The sequence below is a fragment of the Pelobates fuscus genome, chromosome 6 (genome assembly GCF_036172605.1).
Source record: "Pelobates fuscus isolate aPelFus1 chromosome 6, aPelFus1.pri, whole genome shotgun sequence".
Taxonomy (NCBI): domain Eukaryota; kingdom Metazoa; phylum Chordata; class Amphibia; order Anura; family Pelobatidae; genus Pelobates; species Pelobates fuscus.
This window is the reverse complement of record NC_086322.1, coordinates 221,281,447-221,303,790: the sequence shown is the minus strand read 5'-3', so window position 1 is coordinate 221,303,790 and position 22,344 is coordinate 221,281,447. Positions and strand designations below refer to the sequence as shown.

The window sequence follows — 22,344 nt, the reverse complement described above, 5'->3', positions numbered from 1 at the left end:
ACCCCTAGAGCCCGGCGGGAGAGGGGGTGGGGGGGACCTAGAGACCCTATAGTGCCAGGAAAACAGTATGTTTTCCTGGCACTATAGTGGTCCTTTAACGTTCAATAAATAATCCAGTTAGTAATTAGCGCTATTTATTATTATGTCACAGAGCTCCCCAGTAAGTGCACAGTACTGTGCTGTATACATTAATGGAAAACAAATCTCGACAGGAAACATCTTTAGGGTATTAAGTGTTATCTCACGGTTAATAAAAATCTAAGCTATAGCTAATGTATATGTATAATAGAAAAGCCCCCGGCCGAGTTTGGGCTCTGGATCCTCCAATGTAATTTATTTATAATGCTTTATTGGCTGCTGAAATTGACTTTTTTTTATACATGTTCCCCAAATCCTCAATACTACAATCTAAAGTAAGAATAATGGATTTAATAAGACCTACATGAATTGGATCGGAGTTTTAAATAATATCAACGATTATGTTATGTGTGCATCATTTTACATATTTATCAAACTGTGATGATAAACATTCAGCTTCTTACCTGCAAATGTATTTTAGCAGATTGAAATTAACAGTTGGAAGAGCTTTCACTTGTTTCACTAGTTCTGCAACACCCTGTAAAAAATATATAGGCTTAATTATAAAAAATCCCAAGAGGTAAAATCCCAAGAGGTTGTTTGCTAAACTGGAAATTGATAGACTTGAACAAAAAAAATCACGTTTTGTACAATGTAGCACAAAGGAAAAATCCAGCCTTTTTTACATTTTTGAAATAAAAAAAAATATATATATATATATACCCTTTTGAAATATTCCTAATGATAGTTTATGAAAATCTTGCTCAATTATTAATGAAGAATCCCAATCCATATGTCATCACTAGCATTACCATAAATAGCACACATATGTTGTATAATTAAATTGATGATATAGGCACCAAAACAACTTTAGCTTAACAAAGCAGTTTTGGTGTATAGATCATGTCCATGCAGTCTCACTGCTCAATTCTCTCCCATTTAGGAGTTAATTAACTTTTGTTTCTGTCCACGCAGCCCTAGCCACACCTCACACGGTGTGAATGAACAAAATATTTTTTATTTTCAATCTGATGTTAACTTAGTTTAGAGGGCTTTATCTTCTGCTTTGGGAATTGAACTTTAATCACACACAGGAGACTCCTGCACTGTCTAGAAGGCTACTAACAGAGCAGGAAATAAGCAGTTCTAAATTAAACAGATTATTTAAAGCAGTGGTTCCCAACCCAGTCCTCAAGTACCCCCTAACAGTCCAGGATTTAGGAATTACCCAGTTGTGTCTACGGTGTTTTTAGAAAGAAAGAAAAAAAAAACTTTAGACACAACAGGTTAATCCATAAATCCTGGACTGTTAGGGGGTACTTGAGGACTGGGGTTGGAACCCCTGGTTCAAAGGATAACAGATTAAAGGGAGTTTAAACATTAGATCTTTATTTACAGGAAGTATAAGTGACATGCATGGAAGTGCGACTAGGGCATAAACAAATTGATTTAATGCCTAAATGGCAGATAATTTGCCAGTGAAACTGAAGGGCATGCTCTATATATTCAAACTGATTAAGTTGTTCTTGTGTCTGTAGTGTACCTATAATGCATCAGCAGACTCTTTAGAAAACTCTCCCAGTACATATATACTGTTGCTTGTAAAAAAAAAAATGTTATCTGGTAAATATATGGTGGCTGTTTATCTTTATAATAGAAGAGGTCTATTTAGAAAAGGAAATGCAAGACATAAATAACGAACTGAACGGAATATCAATAGTATAAGAACCAGTTATATTTCAGAAGGACACAATGCAATATCGTGACGATTGGATTAGCAATGGGTTTATTTATGAAATAGATATCATCTCAGTTGTGTCTGTGCTTTATCATGCAGTTATTTTATTGGGGTGATTTTTCAAACAATGAGTTATCTTATATTCCCCAAATAACCTGCGTCGATAACAAATAAATAACAGATAAGGACGGTATTTTCTTACAAGATATGAAATCTCATGTGCTGTAAAAAAACACAACAACAAACAGCTTAACAGTGAGACATAGATATAGTTTGTTGACTGAGGAGTGCCTGTTAGAGCATAATAAAGCAGAAAGCAGATGAAAAGATTCAGGGTTTGGTGATTGTGAGGTCCACATCGAATACTGATGCATCTGCATGTGATGTAAGGTCCCAGACTAATATGCATCAAATAAAATAAAACTTAGCAACAATGAAGCACCAGGGACATTTAGCTCTCAGCAGAATAGGCCCTTGTGGCAAAATCAGAAACCGCTTTCCTCAGATGGACGTATATCCACGTCAAAACCAAGCAAAACTGTTTAATTTCGAGCAGAGCTCCATTGTCACTAGATTACATACAGGATTCTGGCCATCATCCATTCTGAAGTGACACAAACCACCATCTTTGTGCCTTTTATCTTAGTTAGTGACATCTTGCATGCGCAGAACTGAAGCAATTATGACACAAGTGACCCAGTCCCATTTTCTCTTACTTCGAGATCAATGAATTAATCAACTACCCTTTCATAGTTTCTAGGCCATTAAGCACGTTATTCAGTTCCTTCTCTATTTTGTTTTAGATTTGGCTTGCCCTTGATCTTGATTGTTATTCCAGTGTTGCTGTGTACCAGACCTGTCTTGTCCCTGTCCCTGAGTTTGCCTTGCCCACTATGCCTGAGTTCCAGTATTCAGTACCAGACCCAGCTCGCCTTGAACTTTGTTTAGTCTAACTGTGGCCCGTTATTTGTTGACATTAGCAATTAACCTCCCTATTTTTATCTAGCGATAAATCCAGACAGTCTAAGGTCTGATAATACACCTATGTGCCTTTGGTTAGCTTGCTGACTTTTACCAAGCTGAGGACCTTTCAGTAATTTATTAAGGCATCACGGCAGTTTGGCTAACAAAGCTATATATATATATATATATAAGTAAATGTAAATATAACCTACATACTTATTAAACATCTATCAAACACTAAAAATATCATAACACAGATTACTGGAATAATTCACTTACTGATTCCTCTTCTTTACTGAGCTGCTTTGCACAGGAGATAAAATCTTCATACTTTGAATATGGGATAACTGGTTCTGGCAGTTCTCTTAGGTAAAGTTTCAGAAGTGATGCTACTGTATGGACATCTGTGTTACTGTTGGGCACAAAAAAGAAAAAAGTATTAATGAATGAACTCAATGGCTAGGCTTTCATGTGTCAATCAACAGAATAATGTTTAACAATACTGCAGCTTATCCAATTGTGCTAGTACAATAAAACACTTTGTTATGTGTCCAAACATGTCATCAAAAGCTGTACAAACACTGGAAGGAGTCTCAGATAAATAATCTTCATCCTGTGTTCTTGTCAAAAGGAATAAATCTACTATTTTGGAATGGGCCACTTAAAATCAGTCTGTAGTTTTAATTTTAATTTTATTTTTCCAGTGATGAAGGTAAAAAACACAGAGGTTGTGTGTAGGTGGACAGTACATTAAAATATATATTGATGCCTTGTGTTATCTGGAATGCAAATGTATAAGATTTCTCTTTTATAAAATTCTGCTATTATAGAACCCTTTCTAACATGTTTAAAAAGTAAATTTTGTGGAAAATGGTATATAAACAGAGAATCTTGTAAATTGTGGAAAAATCTTTAAAAAAAAAAATAAAATGCAATGCTGGCAAAGGATATATGCAGAGGTAAAAATGTACTTTTTGTTGGACACTCCTTAAAGGAACACTATAGAGTTAGGAATACAACTACAAAGAAACTGGTCCTGCGCTCAAATTCCCATTACTCCTGGGCGGCAGCTGTAACCATAGTACACATCAGCCAAAATACATATAGTAAAAACCAAAGAAAAAAAAAAAAAAAGGTTACCTGCGCTCTTTCCACATCCCTATGTATTTTTAAACATATGAAGATTTTTAGTTACCTCCAATGGCCATGAGAGGGTATGCCCATCTGCCACGTCAAGGCAGACCTCTTAGGTGGGTCCTAACGCTAACGATCCGCCTTGCTTCCTTGAGCTTCTGGCAAAAATATCTCTAACGAGACAGAAAAGGGTGTATATAAAAAATACCCCTTTCTGTCTCATTGGAGATATTTTTGCCAGAAGCTCAAGGAAGCAAGGCGAATGGCAGGTGGGCATACCCTCTCATGGCCATTGGAGGTAAGTAAAATCCTCCATTTGTTTAAAAATACATAGGGATGTGGAAAGAGCAGGTAAGGTAACTTTTTTTTTTCTATAGAGTTAGGAATACAAATATATATTCCTAACGCTATAGAGCCCTAGTCACTGTTTAGATAACTAGGGCCCCATTCAGCGACGAATAAATGGTTAATTAACCATTTATTGGCAAACCTTAATCCAGTGCCAGGCTCCCTCAGCACTGGTGACCTCTCCTCCTCCGTTGACGTCAGCTTCCGAGTGGAGCCGAATGGTTTATATGGGGATCTTTTTTGACACTGGACTCCGTGAGGAAGTCCAGCGTCAAATAAGTGCGATTTACTCAGTGTAAATCGCGGAAGCGGCCTCTAGCGGCTGTCAGGGAGACAGCCACTAGAGGCTGGATTAACCCTGCAGTATAAAGATAGCAGTTTCTCTGAAACTGCTATGTTTTCAGATGCAGGGTTTAAACTAGAGGGACCTGCTACCCAGACCACCTAATTGAGCTGAAGTGGTCCTTTAAGGAATTGACGCATTCTTGTTTAAACAGTCACTCTACGCACCATAACAACTTTTCAGGTTATGTTGTATAAAGTACCCTGCATCCACTACAAGTGTCAATTATGGCATATACCTGCTGTGAATTGTAAAAATCTCTGTAGCTAAAAGACAGCCCAAAACAGATGCCAATCAACCAATTCTATCCTCCAGGTTGTTAATTCCAATTCTGTCCAAGCTATGAATGTGGCATATGGCAGAACTTTATCTGGTTCTATGTTGAAAAAAGCACATTATCATCATGTCCTAACAAAAATTCAAATATTGAATGTCCAGCTGTTAGACGATGAGACCTCCCAGGAAATTTTACAAGCCAGGTGCTATGTCTTCAGCTGTCAAAGGTTTGCGGAAGCTGTAATTTGTTAACAGCTGGAAGCCCTGCTTTAGACAATAACCATTACTGAGGTTTAATAGCAGTGCAACTATAATTTACTGTGTCATTATTTCATTTTGTGGTTATTGCACAGTAAAATTCACGAATGCTCTATAAATGTATCTATAGATCAGCTATAATTTACGTCATACTTACAGTCCATGGTATTTCTTGTTAACAACCACTAGATGGTGCAGTTTCCCAGGGATTATGTTTTTTAGGCTTTTAAAGGAAGATGCATCCTATGGGGGGGATTATCCACTAAACCGTGATGAATTGTCAATGAAATTACAAATGTTAGGTTTAAGTAACTATTATATTACTAATAATATTATATTCTCTATTTTATTTGTTTTCCAGCTTAGACAGTTGGATCTACATTTCACTCCAATCTACCATTTATTAAGTAAATAGCATAATATAGAGATAATAATCTCAACTTACTTCATTGTTGTTTCTGCTTAAATCTTATCTGATACATTCATATTTTTAATTGAGTTAGTCGGTAATAGTGTTAATACTATTTCATATATATTAATGGTGCTGAAGAGAAATAGTATTTAAAAAAAATTACATTATTTTCATTATAAATCATATAAGTTATTTAACCCACTAAATATACGACATTAAAAGAGATATGAGGTTGAGGTCTGAGTTGTGTGTCTCTAAACAGTAAATTGTGCTATTCAATATACCAATTACAAAATATAGCCCAAATAGTGCAGTTTTAGACCTGAATTTACAGTTTGGTACAATTATATTGTATAATACTTATGGAGTACCTTTAAAAACTATAATAGAATATATAAAAATATATAATACACATTTGCAAAATGTATGCTGTATGCTAGAGGAAATATGTTTCACATTACATTGCATTGTCTTAATTCTTGTCTGTGTAGATGCTTCATTAATATATTTTTTCATTAAATCTGTATCATATTTTAATCTATCAACTAGTTAGCATTATTGCGGGCCAGAGTTGTACGTAGGATACTTGACATTTAGAGTGCCTACAAACAGTTCCTCCATTTCTCTCTCCCATCCTTATCTATTTCCTCTTGTTTGTCCTCCAGTCCAAATCACAGAATTGGACTGGCTGCTGTTATCACATTTTCTCTGCAGCCTTGTTTTCCATCTATTTGCACTTTGGTTTTAAACTGATTAATATGTGCCAACAGTCTTGATTTACCAAGGAAGACCATTACTTTGGAACCCCGGCCCACATATATCAAATATAGCCTTTCACAGGGTCTGTCACCACTTTCACAGGCAGCCTGCTGTCTTGCCTGCCTGACCATCTCTGTTATAGACGGCAGGCAGGCATAATTGGCAAGTATTCTGATTTATGGAAAGAGAGTCTCATTTTGAAGTGATTCTCCAGAAAAATAAATAAAAACAATTTAGTAGATATACCCTAAAAGAAAATATGTATGTAATTTGTTTTACATGTTTTCTTACAATAGCTGCAGACCTGGTATCTGCAGCTACTGCAAGTCCTTGTCACGTATTCATCCGCACATAAAAATTTGGTTAATGGCATTTACCATCCTGACAGGAAAAGTTGTGCCAAGCAGCAATCATGCACATGGAAACCTGGTAATTGCTCTTGGGGTCAAAGGCTTGTTACGGCCAATCAGATCCACAGGAGGGTTTGTGCTGATCAGCCATCATGCAAATGGAAACCTGGTAATTACTTTTGGGGTCAAAGGCCGGTTACGGCCAATCGGATACACAGGACAGGTATTTAAAGCCAATTCTCCTTTTGCTCATTGCCCTGTCGTGGTTTCATCCTGATGGTAATCCGAGAGTGCATTCCTGATCTTGATTTTCTGGTATTTGACTTTGGCTTAGTTTTGACTTCCCCGAATTCTGGTATCCTTGACTTTTGGCTTTCCCTCATCGCTGTGTCTGATTCTGTGTTTCTGACCTAGGCAAGTATTTTAACTATTCTTGGATACGTTCTAAGCCATTCTAAGGTCCTGTTATATGTTATCCTTAGTCCTAGGTGTGACACAGTTCTGTGTGCTGGATCAACTTGTAATCCTGACAGCCCTACCCTCCTTCCTCTGTAAAGATTTACTGTGCCTGTCCAATCCTAGACATCACAATGAAATTTATTATTGGCAAAAATAAGCAATTTCAACCTAAAGTTTGCGATATGAAACCCATTCTGCTGTCCACAAAATATAATAGAGCCAGGACAAAATATATATGATCATGTAAGAGATATGAAAATGATTGCTGCAAAAAACTTGCAGATAGCTTGTGATTGGATGACTTGAGACAAGGTGCTACAGCAGTTAAAGAAAATTAATGTAAATAAAGCTCTGGGGCCTAACAGTATTCACCCACAAGTACTTAAGGAGCTAAGTGGGGAAATAAGGGAACCTCTGTATTTAATCTTCCAAGATTCTTTTGTTTCAGGTATTGTACTGGAGGATTGGAGGAAAGCAGATGTCGTTCCTATATTTAAAAAGGGTTCACAATCTTTGCCTCGAAATTATAGATCTGTGAGCTTAACTTCTGTGATTGGGAAAATATTTGGAGGGCTATTAAGGGATAATATTCAGGAATTCATTAGGAAGAACTTTGTTATTAGCAAAACATAGGTCATGTCAAACTAACCTAATTGCATTCTACGAAGAAGTAAGTAGAAGTATAGTTCAGGGTGTTGCAGTGGATGTGATCTACTTGGATTTTGCCAAGGCATTTAATACGGTTCCTCACAATAGGTTAGTCTTCAAACTAAAAGATTGGTCTAGATGAATATTCTTGTTCTTGGGTAAAACATTGGCTTAAGGATAGAGTACAACGAGTTGTCATTAATGGTAAATTTTCAGACTGGACAAAAGTTATAAGTGGTTTCCCTTAGGGTTCTATTTTGGGACCGCTTCTATTTAACATATTTATAAATGATCTTGAAATAGGCATTGAAAGCCATGTATCAGTGTTTGCAGATGACACAAAACTTTGTAAAGTAATAAAATGTGAGCAGGATATTGCTTTGCTGCAGAGGGATTTAGATAGATTGGCGGACTGGGCACTAAAATGGCAGATAGAATAAAATTAAGAGAAATGCAAAGTTATGTACTTTGGGGTCAAGAATGCAAAGCAACTTACAACCTAAATGGTAGTGAATTGTGGATAACTACACATGAGAAGGATTTCAGAATTGTTATAGACAACCAATTAGGCAGCAATATGCAATGTCAATCTGCAGTTATTAAGGCCAGTAATGTTTTGTCATGTATAAATAGGGGCATAAATTCTCGGGATGAAAATATAATTTTGCCTCTTTATAAATCACTGGTAAGACCACACCTTGAATTTGCTGTGTAATTTTGGGCACCTGTTCTATAGAAGGATATCATGGCACTAGAAAAAGTGCAGAGACGAGCTACAAAATTGATAAAAGGCATGGAGCATTTTAGTTACGAAGAAAGGTTAAAGAATTTAAATCTCTTTAGTTTGGAAAAACTGTGCCTCAGAGGGGATATGATAACATTATACAAAAATATTCTGGGCCAGTACAAACCATTATCTGGACATCTATTCATAAACAGGGTTATACATAGGACACAAGGTCATGCATTTAGGCTGGAAGAAAGGAGATTTCATCTAAGGCAAAGAAAAGGTGTTTTTTTTTTACAGTAAGAGCAATACGGATTTGGAATACTCTGCTTGAAGAGGTGGCTTTATCAGAGTCTATACAGATGTTTAAACAGCAATTGGATAAATACTTCCAAAAACATAACATACAGGGATATAATTTCTAATTAGTGGGGTAATAGCTGCTTGATCCAAGGAGACATCTGATTGCTATTTTGGGGTCAATAAGGAATTTTTTCCTAGCTTGTTGCAAAATTGGAAGCGCTTCAGACTGGGTTTTTTGCCTTCTTTTGGATCAACAGCAAAAACATATGTGAGGAAGGCTGAACTTGATGAACGCAAGTCTCTTTTCAGCCATGTAACTATGTAACTATGTACATAAAACAGCATACTGTATAGCAATATTTATTTTGATCAAGATGTTTTCAAAAGTTGCAAAAAGCTGATGCCAAAAATAAACTGGAAATTTCTTTATCTTCGTTGACGTGAACACAAGCTCAATACTATCCACTGCTCTGTGAAGAAATCACTAAGGCTAGAAAAAAAAAAGGTGATAGGGAACTTTGTAATTGGATGAGAAATAAATCTGTCAGGGGAAATAAAATATATAAACGTAGTAACAGGAATTTATGTTGAAAAGAGAGAATGTCAGTAAGTTCAACCTACTGGTTATCCATACTGATCGATCTCAATGATTAGCAAAAAACACTAAATCAATTTTGATTTTTACTTTAATAAGAGTAACATTTTCTTCATGATTCCAAAATAACGATCAAATGTACATATGGATCAACAAATATATTTTAACATTTATAGTCTTCTATATATTGGAAAAATTAGGAATCTGGGATATTAATAAAGTCAGCCTGTCATAATAGACATAAGTTTGCTATTTTATAACCACCTGGCTTGACTCATGTTCTACAATGAAGTATTTCTTCCCTTAACCCCTTAAGGACCAAACTTCTGGAATAAAATGGAATCATGACGTGTCACACACGTCATGTGTCCTTAAGGGGTTAAAGAGGCAATATAGGCAATCAGACCACTTTATCACACTGAAGTTGTTTGAATGCAGTGTCCCTGTCCTCCTTAGTCCTGCAATGTAAAACAAACAGCTTTTGAGAAACTGCAATGATTACTTTGAGGGACTAAGACTGCATTTAGTGACTGTCTGTCAGACCGCCACAAGAGGCGCTTCTGAGATTCTGATGGAGTTTGGCTCTATTAAATTACGCTGGACGTCCTCACGTTCTGAATGAGTACATTCAGCGTCAGTGAAAACCACATGTGCATCCGAGAAGCCAGGGCAACGTATGTTTGGCTAGCAACAAAGGCTAACTGAGTAGTCACCCCAACTCTGTCCCCAAATTCCTGCATCCAAGTTGCTAACATGTGTTTAACCTGTCACATCTACAAGAAAAAGGAGGCATTTAATTAAATTGTCAGAGCATCATTGCAGGCCTCCCGATCATCACAATTTTGGCATGACAGTTCCAATTTTAAAGTCCCTTCCCTCCCTCCAGTGTCTGTCCCCACTTTTGGGGACACCAGGGAACTGTCCCTAAAAACCAAAACGTGAGGGCTGCGTTATAAGCCCATGTGCAACATTCAGGGCACTGGGATCATGCAGAGAGCACAGAGAAGGTTGACTTCTGCAATATGTGGTAACTATGACAACCAAGGGATACATTGTAAGGAAGACTATCAGGCCAAGGGCAGATGGCTGATTAACGCTACTAAGGGAGTCTGGTAGACATTCCACCTGCCAACTCTGTTTGTATTTTGTGCTGTTTGTGTTTGTTTTTCTTTTGTCACAGCTTCAATGATCCTTGCCAACAACAATGATTTCTGCCTGCTGGTTAGCAAGCCAGCAGCTGGCAATATGTCTGGTTAATGCTGGCTTGACATTTTAAATAAAGCTGTGGCCTTGGCCCTACCCACATAAATTGAGGTGTGTGACGTGTCTGTTTTTTTAAATGTATGGGTAGGGTACATGGTTGATACAAATGAAGTGATCATCAGTCAAGGAGGTAGAGGAAGTGGACATAACAGTTCTTACATAGAAAGAGGAATTGTCAGCTAGGGAGCAGAATAAAATGATGAATAAATGTAGGAAGTGAAAAAGATGTGCAGTAGGGCCAGATGAGGAAAAATATTAAGAGGGCAAATCAGTAGTAAAAATTTGCAGTAATGGAGGATAATGTAGTTATTTATACTATGGGTATCTGTTGGCTGGTGTTTCACAAAGCTTCAGCTCTCCAGTCCAGGAAAGGGTTCCTGAGGAGAATTGTAAAAGCAGTGAAGTAATAGCACATATATTGATCTTTTTTCCTTAGTGATACAGGATCCTGGCCTAGAAATCAGTAATTGCGTTCACTTAGTTCTTGGCTTTCCTACAGTCTTCGGGCTGTGTCCCTCAGGGTGGTGCTGTTACGACAGAAGTATGCACGGTGATATGAAGATATTGTGGAGATGCATGTCACAACCAATTATAAAGCTTCAGAATTCAACCCCTGCCCTTAACCCATCTCTATAAACAGCAATTACTGAAGCGCAGCAGGTCGCAACTAATACACTCTCGGTTCACACACAAGCACTCAAAAACTGACTAATGCCCTTATTTAGCTCGTAAGTCAGCATTCGGGGGAAAGATGAATCAACAGAAACAGTTTGTGGTCAAAGTCAAAGGGACATTGTAACTCAGATGTGTTCATATGATCTGGCACATATAAGCATTAAAAAGTGTATTGGCATAGTGTATGTTTTACATTACATTTTACATTACAAATGCTCTGTTTCGTTTTCTGAATACAAATTTTCTCCTGTGAATCACAATTTAAAGTGCTGCCTGTTTTTCTGTAAGCATTGCTCCTGTTAGCTTCCATTCTCCTATCATTCTGTTTACTATACCTGCAAAGATGTGCATAATTGCTGCGGCTTTAAGGTCGCCTTTAATCTAATATCACAAGAGAATAATTTTTCTTGTGGCTGCTCGATTTCTTGTAATTTGTGTGCATACATGTCAGGCATACACTGTAAATGTCCTATTCACAGTGCTCTGGATCTCTCAGCTGTCTATGTGTGCAAATGTGCCTGAAAATAGCTGTATTTGTGAAATAAAATCAATAAAGTTGTTGGCGGGATAACTGAAATCTTGTTGCCATTTCTATTAGTTCTTTTTTCTAGTACAATATGAACAACAGGAGGACTAGGTATCCTGCAGAACTTGCACATTTGCAACAAATGACAGTATGTTTTTTTTTTTATTAAAGAGACACTGTTGGCACTGTAATTAGTCTAATTTAAGTGGTTATAGTTTCTTCGTTTTTTTAATGTTTAAATGGTAAATGAGAGTCCCAAATAGCCCATCCCCTCTGTGCTGCTTGGGCTGAAGTGAAGAGGTTAACACAGTAAAGGAGTTTAAGCATGCGTGGGATAGGCATAAGGCTATCCTAGTTATAAGATAAGGCCAGGGACTAATGAAAGTATTTGAAAAATATTGGGCAAACTAGATGGGCCGAATGGTTCTTATCTGCCGTCACATTCTATGTTTCTATGTTTCTATGAACTGTGATTTTATGAGATTGTCAACTTACCATTTGCATCCTATCACAACACCCATTGCTGGTATGAATTGGTATGGTTAGAAGGAAGTATGTAATCTCCACCTTAGGCATACCTCCAGTAGGGGCCATGTTGTTGGTCAGGAAACCTTTTTAGTGTTAAATTGCTTGACAATATTTTAATACTGGATGGAGGAGAAGCTCAAGGGGACTCTAGGAACTACAACTAATTCAATGAAAAGACATGATTAGAGTGCATAATAGATCTCATTAATTAAAAAAAAAAACACAAATCTTTAGCAACCTTTTCTTTTATTTTTTTGTAGTGCATTGACATAGATTTGAACACATAATCATGAGACAAAGTCAAAGTGGACTGATATGGGATAAGGTACACTTGGCGTGTAACACAATTTTTTTAATATCTTGATATAGGGGTCTTGATGTAAGACTATATGAGTAGGTTTACAGTATTTTTGGTGAATTTCGTTGAGGAGCCCCTGCAGCATCGGTCCCGCTTAATCGACAGCCAGGCTTCTTTTTATGCATTGTCTCCATAATGCTTTAAATAATGAGTTAGAAATAGTCTGCAGTGTCCCTTTAAAGGGATACTCCACTCCACAAATAAAAAATTAAATAAAACATAATAATAGTAAAAATAACTGTTTAGTAGATATACCCGAAATCAAAACTGGTATGCATTTAATTATGCATTTTTTTCATTGTAGTTATATCTAACAATAGCTTGCAAAGGCTGCAGATCTCTTGTCTGCTGCCTCGCAATCCCTTCCCTTCTAACGCCGCCCAGACTTTGTGAGGCTGTCCAATCCCAGACTTCCCAATGCAGCTCAATTAGAGGTCTTTTCAAGGCAAGTGCTCTGAGTAATTGCCAGAGTTTAGTTCCACTGAGCTAAACAACCCGGAAGCAACAGGACCGGTTGCCTGATTCAAAGCCAGGGTTGTGCAACCAGGTTAATTTATAAATGTGGCAATTTCTTTAGAAGCTAGCATTTTTGTAAAATGAAAAAAAATAGGACACACTCTTCACACATGAAGCATGTCAGCAAGCTAAAGTGTTTTAGGGGTCTGGAGTGTCCCTTTAAAGCGGATCTGTCACCAACTGGGAACATTGTCTAATTTGCAAAGACCCCTGATGGTGACATCACTGTTGGGGGTCCAGTTGCTATGAGGAAGCTAAAGGTGAGCTTTACTTGACTGAACCAGGCTCTTGCGGAAGTCGTTTTACGTTTGCTCTTGGCGCTTAAGCTGCCGGTGCCAATGTCACTGCAGAACTCTCACACATGCACAAAAGTATACATATAAAAGTATAAAAGTATACATAGAAAGAACTAATGTACATAGAAAGAACTAATGTCTCTGCAGCGGTCACTGGTAATGGCTGGGGGAAGTGACAAGCTAGACGTTGGTAGCTCCACCCAGTGTCAAGCTTTGTCAGGTGGAAGTAAAATATGGTGTTCATACACCAACTATGGTCTTTATCAGTGCTGTCCAGTTGATTCAGTGCGGAGTGCTGAATTATGTTCAAATAGCACGATCAATAAGACTAACAAACGTAATTTCATATGCGTCCACATTTAGCACTGTTCCATGCATTTGTATGAGAGAGCACTGATTGTCTAAACTTGTTCAGACACATCTTTAAGAAATAATCATTTGGAGGTTGGGGGGTGGTGACAGTGCTGCCTTAAGACAATAATGATTGTGGTAATTTGAGAACAAACTTGTGTATTCTCTAAAACTCAGAATTTTAGCAGATTTTGGGGGTAATCACTATTTATGTGTGTTTTGGTTTTAGCAAATTAACCCAAAATAGTAGAATTTTTCCAAAGCAATTTTAGCCAAAATGTTGTCATTAGGATTTAATTTGCTAAAATTCACAGTTTAATGGATAACACTGTTAGAAAATATAGCCAACATCTCCAAACAACAGATTTGAGATTTTTTTCAGATTCTGCAATTTTAACCCAGGTTTACAAGTTTTCTCACACTATTTACTGCAAATTGTGAACATACTTGCATTGTAAGCCTTACTGGCTACTGAAATAGATGATTGTCATTGAAAGCTTAGAAGTGGGCTCTTAGTGTTGTCTACATCAGCCATATGTCATACACCGTTTGATCAACAGCAAAAACAGACATTATAGAGGCTGAACTTGATGGACGCATGTCTCTTTTCAGTCTACGTAACTATACACACTGCAGAACAGAATCCAATTCTTTCATCAACGTTCTTTGACCAACGTTGGTCTTTGTCAGTGCTGTCCAGCTGATTCAGTGTGGAGTGTTGAGTTTTCTTGAACTAGCACGATTAATAAGACTAACAAACATAATTTCAATATGCATCCATGTTTGCACTGTTCCATGCATTTGTATGAGAGAGCACTAATTGTCTAAACTTGTTCAAGCACATCCGTGTTACTGCTAATGTGAGCACAGTTATGGGAGATTGCTTGCAAAGGGAAAACTTTAAACTTAAGGATCTTTTACAGTATTTACCATTTACTAAAATGTAAATTGTGGTGACCTCACAATCGACTTTTAATATGTTTACCTACAATTCAGTATTGAGTGGATAAATCTTTAAATGGTAACACTTAAGGCATAATTGCTGAAACAAATTCCTTCTTTAGTAAATAATCCATAACTATGAACATTATAAGGTATGTAATCGGAATGGGGGGCGTTGCCAGTGATGTAACTTGCATCATTGGGTATGCCCTGAATAAGCAGGTTTGCCAAGGAAGTGGGTGTGCCTGCCTACTGAAAGGGCATGTCAGCCTGGCATCCAGCCCCCAACATACAGGACAATGCAGAAAATGCTGCTGTAGCGCCCTCTGCATGGTCCTGGTGCCCGACGCACTGCTCGAGTGCGTCTAATGATACGCTCGCGCTGTGCTGTCCAGGGGACAGGTACTTGAACTCTCCAGGTCCAGGACATCAGAGACTTAGGGACTGTCCCACCAAAAACAGGACAGTTGGAAACCGAGATCATTTCCTAGTTTGTGATAATTACATGACTTGCTATTGATCTTTGGTGGCAAGGCAGGGTTTAACCCCTTAAGGACACATGACGTGTGTGAAACGTCATGATTCCCTTTTATTCCAGAAGTTTGGTCCTTAAGGGGTTAAAGATACATCCTGTATGGACTTTTCTCAGATGGAGGATGTGGTTAAGAGCATTTTTCGTGTGGCATACAATTGATGCATTAGCAGATGGATACTTCTAACAGATGTTTAAAGAGAACATTTGAAAAAAAAAAGATTTTTAATGCTGTAGGAGGGAAATAAAACAGCCTGCAGAATACTTCTACACTCCCACAATTAATTAATGAAATCCCTTAGTAAGACACCAATTAGCCTGATTTACAGACGCGATTACGCTGAGCTAGGAAATGGTTTCCTAGTCTGCAGAGCTAAAGGCAATTGCTAAACCCTGAGTAAAAAGCAGAACAAAATAAAATAAAAACAGCTAAGGCTTTGTAAATGCCTATATCTATGCATTGTGTTAAGAGTACAGCTACAATCCTGGTTCTCTGACACAATGCCAACTTTATAATCCGGAGCAGACAGTAATGGCTACTGGCTAATATGCGTTTCAAATTAGTTTTCAATTCAATTAAAAAAAAACAAAAAAAAACACCAGCATCTTTGACATTATATATTCAGTATTGATTTTGTTTAACATTCAACACTCATATTACCCAGCCTACACTGGGGATATTGCAAAATCTCTAGTGATATTACAGGGAAACTGTATTCCTAACACTATATTGTCCCTCTGTGTCGGTGCCAGCCATCCGCACGTCATGCAAGGATTAAAAACTCTTTTCTTTCACTTACCCGATTTCAACAGTGAGGTCCCTTGGTGCTGGCTCCATCTCCTCCTCCCATGACATCACTTAAATGGCAGAACCTAATGCCTACGCCGAATGCACATTAGACCTACCCCATAGGAAAGCATTAAATCAATGTTTTCCTATGGAACTTTTTAAACAGCCGGACATCCTCATGCAAAGCTAAACTCGAATCGAGGAAGGGCCTCTAGTGGCTCTATGGAAGAGACAGTCTTAACCCTGCAGTGTAAACACTGCAGTGTTAAGGGGACAGGGACCGCGCACCCAGACTGTTTCAATGAGATGACATGGTGTGGGTGCCTACAGTGTCCATTTAATCTCCTCAAACCCTTTTCCCCGTCTACAATATGTTTGTAAAGTATTTTCAAGAAATTAGCATTTTTTATTTATTTTTTGCTATAGCTAAAACACACTACCCAAATGAGAGTCACTTCAATTATAGGTGTGTGTGAGAGTGGCAGTGGCTAGGTGGTACTGAGAACTTGTATCGTATTTTGTATCTTATTTCCAGAGACGAATTTCTAAACACATTTATTGTTGTATGAGGACAAATAGCTGGGAGTATTATTGTTGTGGAGCTCTGTTATACACTCAGATACACCAACAATATGGGGCTCCTAGAATAGAGGGACATTATGTTAGAAAAGGGGGATAAAATAATTTGCACCCAAAATAGGGACCCTCCGTCATACATAGGGACACTTAGGAGGGATGCTAAAATTAATATACACTGAACAAAATAATAAATGCAACACTTTTGTTTTTGCCCCCATTTTTCATGAGCTGAACTCAAAGATCTAAGACTTTCTATATACACAAAAGGCCTATTTCTCATTTAAATATTGTTTGCAAGCCTGGCTAAATTTGTGTCAGTGAGCACTTCTCCTTTGCAGAGGTAATCCATCCACCTCACAGGTGTGACATATCAAGATGCTGATTAGACAGCATGATTATTGCACAATCGTGCCTTAGGCTGGTCACAATAAAAGAAATGGAAAGAATTAGGCGCTCACTAAGATAACTATATATAGGGCAGCAGTAAACCAGCAGGAATTCCCAATACCTGCTAATGGTATAAGTACATAAATAAACTGTTAAAAGACTAACTCACACTTTGCAGAGCTACTCTGTACGGCAGAGCTCTTAGTAGCTCTGTAAAGTGTGAGTTAGTCTTTTAACAGTTTATTTATGTACTTATACTACTGAAGTATTGCACTATTATTGTTTTGTATTTTTTTATTTTGAGGGTTATTTACATCCCCATACCACAGGATTTTCTGTATGTATGTATATATTATAACCATTTCTGATTTATCTTTTACACTTTTTTGGCGCGGTTTACCACTTTGTTTTTATACTTCTGGCCACAATAAAAGTCCACTCCAAGGGTCCAACAGTAAAACTACAATTATAAAACATATAGACAATCGGTTTCCACATTCTTGGTAGTGAAGATTAGTAAACATAGAAACATAGAAACATAGAATGTGACGGCAGATAAGAACCATTCGGCCCATCTAGTCTGCCCAGTTTTCTAAATACTTTCATTAGTCCCTGGCATTATCTTATAGTTAGGATAGCCTTATGCCTATCCCACGCATGCTTAAACTCCTTTACTGTGTTAACCTCTATCACTTCAGCTGGAAGGCTATTCCATGCATCCACTACCCTCTCAGTAAAGTAATACTTCCTGATATTATTTTTAAACCTTTGTCCCTCTAATTTAAGACTATGTCCTCTGGTTGTGGTAGTTTTTCTTCTTTTAAATATAGTCTCCTCCTTTACTGTGTTGATTCCCTTTATGTATTTAAATGTTTCTATCATATCCCCCCTGTCTCGTCTTTCCTCCAAGCTATACATGTTAAGATCCTTTAACCTTTCCTGGTAAGGCGAGGGAGGCGAAGCCTGACTATGGAGCTGTCTAGATGCATGCAACACAAGCTCCCGACTATTCAGCTAATCTTGGGGAAATTATCCCCACTACTGAGCTACAATACCTACCAAAGTACACTACCCACATTGGGGACCTGATTGAGACCTTACTCAAAACTTTTAGCCTCCAAGAACCCAAAAGCCTCATTGAGGCCTACTGGAACCAGAGCTTGGGAGAGACGACCCAAGATGACAGATTCCAACCCTGATCGCGCTGGATACAAACCGGGGAGCACACCAGAGCATTATAGATCTCTGCTTGGTGTGTATGGAGGAAATATTACGGCAGTTCTGGACGAGACTCCAACAGCATGTAGATCCCACACTGCTCGCACCCCCGGAGGGAGTTTAGAGAGGCAAGAAAAAAAAGTGAGGAAAGACCACCTCTGGGCAGCTAGCCATTGAAGCCACACACTACCTATTCGACGGCCTGGACTATGCAGCAGTAGGCGCCGTAACCTGCAGCAGCGACCTACTGAAAGCAACAGCCTATGACCATATCCTCTGGCTGCACCCATTGGAGTAAGAGCTTGGCCACTGCAAGAGTCCTGGCTTGGGGAGCAGTGGGGCTTGCCTACGTGATCGCAACACATTGTGGCCTTTTCACTCTTTCATTTTTATTTTTACGGTGTGGTATTGTAATGCTAAGCTTAACCCCAGGGGCTTAAATCTTGGTCCAATTCTACAGCATGTCATGGTAATCTTAGTAATCATCCTTTTACCTGAAATCAATTAATGTCATGCTTTTAGTTCACTATATTTTACTCTACTCAATCTGTCACAGAATCCTGTGCACATGTCTATCTACTTTTGACTAATTATTTCCACACTACTGTCGTTATTGTAGACATGCCAGCCTAGCTTGTTTAAATAATTAAACTCTAAAATGTGCAGTTTCTACAAGCTATGTCAATATCTTTGTTGATAAACCTTTGCATGCTGTTGGGGCACTTTACACATGCTTGTAAATCTCTTGCACAGAAAAAATAAAGAATTAAAAAGAAATTAGTAAACATATCGTGAATATTCACAAAAACAAATGCCAGTCACGTTACTTGGAATTAAACTTTGTTTGGTGTACATGGGTATCAAAGTCCAAATATTTGAAAATGGAATAATTCATGTTTTCATTTTGGCTATTTTGTCATGATAAATTCCCTATAATTCAAACTTTAGTTAATTTTCCTCATTATTCTGTATGACTGTTGCCAACACTAACAGTGCTATTTACTAAAGTAAACATTTAAAGGGAATTTCTAGGTGTGTTTTTTGAGGGGGGGGGGGTTGTATTTCTGTGGGGGGAGAGGGTTGTATTTGTATTTGATTTATTTTGTTATTTTTGTTTATGTTCACACATACAAGTTTTTTTATTTTTTATTCTGTTGATCAGTTAATATTATTTAGGTATATTTTGTTAATTCTGTTTATGTATGAAATAAAGGAGGGATAGTAGAGCACTGAACGTATAGAGAAAGTACTGATAAACAAGCATTGTTAAGCTATATAGCTGCTGTACTTTGTAACATTCCTCTTAGTGATAAATCACTAATTTCTTTACAATGTCAGATTGCTTTGCATTGAAATGGTTTGTTTCCTAGTTACTGAAACACAATATTCAACATACAATGCTGTGTACTATATTCTACCTTAATTGTTATAACAAATTACTACGTAGAACTCATTGATAGAACTGTGAGGAACTGACTCTGCTGGGTTTCGAACCCTGGTTTACATGTTGCTAAACCTCTTCCTTACCACTACACCATAAGCATTGGTATCAGTGACAAGTCTCTTCAGCTGTGTCTGGTCATGTGTCTGGTTCTTGGCCTATAAAAGCCACTTCCTGTCTCTGTACCTTTGCCAGATTATTGTGGTTCCTGTACTCTCTAATCAAGCTTGTTCCTGTTTCTCCTACCTGTTGCTGATTTTGGACCGTTTTGACTTTGCTGCTTCTCCTTCCCACTGACCTCGGCTTGCCTCACTACGATTATCATCTCTCTGTTCCAGTCTCCCATCTCTGCTTAAGACCAGAAGGCCACTCAAGGCTCAGGGGCTCAACCACCTGGGTAACGAGTGGCTACCTCTGGCAGAAAACATTGCTGATCTGGCTACTGGACTCCAACACTTTGTAACATCAATATCATTACAAGAACATACTTGCCAATGATGTACATATATAGTGCAACATTAATTTTAAAACTTTGAGTGAATATGAGTGACTGCAGCTTGTAGCCCCATTATATACATAAATCAAAACATTATAACATAAATTGTACTTTTTTTGGTTAATTCGCTGTAACTGTTTCGCGATATCTATCTAATATCACCAACATTCCATTGTTTACATTGATTGATGCCACTGATATCTCTCTCATCCCTCCCAAATGCATTGGATATATTGTACTGGGAATGGAGGAGGAGTTAGACATGTCCACTAGACTTGCATGTTTGTTTTCGGTGGGTCATCTGAAGTCCATAACTCTGAAGTACTATATAGAGGTATAACCAACCAAAAGATTTGATGCAAACGACGCAACGGATGAGCACATTCCTTCGATTTTGGAATTCCGTCCGTGGCTCCAAACTAAGAAATGTCGATTGATGGGGAAAAAATTATTGACGGCTGGGGGACAACCACTAATTGTTCATTTTATTTGCAGATCAAGTGAAAAGTAACCAGTAATTAAATGGAAAAAGAGGAAAACAGTAAAACAAAATCTGTATTTATATATTTAATGAATATATAATTTATAAATATACATTTTGTAATGCAACTCCTCTCTTTAAAAGCCCCTCCCATAAATCTCTGTGCCGGTGAGATAACTGCGTTAAAGACCGGGAAGCTAATTATATCCTAGAAATTAGAAAAATAGAAATATAAAACATAAAAATACCCCAAAACATCATAAAAATATATCATAACCCCACGAATAATACATCTTTAAATAGCCCTGACATGAGCGCCACCATGTTAAAGCTCCTGAGTCCGAAATATAGGGTGCTCCGACTGACTCTTAGGGAGCCTTTGTGCCCCTGTCTCAGACACCTTCCCCCAAAAAGTGCTCTCCTGGCGGGTTGCAAAGTCGTCCAAAATCCTGGACCAAGTTGTCCGGGAGCCGCACAGTCACCTCATGCCGAAAACAGTTCAAAAACATTTGCGGCTTAGACCTGCTGAGGTGACCGAGAACCCACAAAGTTTTGCTCCACCCCCTGCCTCCTTGGCTGAGATAATCAGAATTGACCCTAGGAAAGCATTGGATTGGCTAAGGTCATCAATTCTGATGATGTCAGCCAATGAGGTGGATCGGAGGCAGGGCCAGACCCGGAAGACCTGTACAATGCTGGAATAAAGTTTTGCGGCTTTTTAAGAGGAGGACATTTTTATTCCTGATCCTATAGCGTATCTTTAATGTCACCAAAACATATACTTTGAATTAATAATTTTTTGCATTATGTATGATGATAAAGTAAGCATTGTCCTTTGTAATGGCAGTTTTATTTTAACCTCTCTTACAAAAAATATTTGAATGCAGAATTAATTCAAAATTAATTTAAATGGATCTTTAAATTCATGTTAAAAAGGACAAAAATAATCCCATTCAATACTTTTGAATTGATGCTGTTTGACATTATATAAAATACTGTAAGCTTTCTCATTTGAATGGCATTTTTTTTTTTTTAAATCTCTCTTAAATAATTATTTCAATACAGAAAGGAAAAGAAAAACCCATAAAGAAACAACAAATAAAAATAGAATTATACAGTTAGAACTATTTTAAAATAACCGAAATGGTGACTGGTACAGATATTTAATATTCACAACAGTAAAAGCAAATAAGAGTCTAAGAAGAACATGCCATATTTAAAATACACTTCAAGCACTACAGCATGCCTCCCACACGTTCCGATTCTGGCAGGACGGACCCATTTTTGTGTCCTTTCTCACCATTGCTGCCATGTGTTTGGCTACACCAGGGAACTGTCCCAGAGAAGCATAGCACAAGTTCATCAGAAACTGCGCTCACACTACATTCAGGGCATTGTTATCCTGCAGTGAATCCTGAAACAGGCTCTGCCCTCAGTGGGATCTGCCTCTTTTGGGGCAATTAAGGCTCTGCTCAAAAATCTTCTCCCAACAGAGTCCTGATTCTGTGGACGCTGGAGTTGGGAGGTATGGTACAGTATTGTACCATACCTCACACACTATAATTACCGGTATT

At 37.8% G+C, this 22,344-nt stretch overlaps 1 protein-coding gene across 7 annotated transcripts in view; it reads right to left on the bottom strand.

The window, feature by feature from the left end:
• The window catches only part of ARHGAP24 (Rho GTPase activating protein 24), an 829,616-nt gene that overhangs the window by 14,391 nt on the left and 792,881 nt on the right, over nucleotides 1–22,344 (bottom strand). For all 7 annotated transcript variants that reach the window (XM_063458762.1, XM_063458763.1, XM_063458761.1 and 4 more), the window contains 2 exons: nucleotides 3,059–3,191; nucleotides 543–616 (listed from right to left, as the gene is read on the bottom strand). In XM_063458762.1, the coding sequence (XP_063314832.1) occupies nucleotides 543–616; nucleotides 3,059–3,191 (207 nt within the window). The remainder of the gene's footprint in view (nucleotides 1–542; nucleotides 617–3,058; nucleotides 3,192–22,344) is intronic.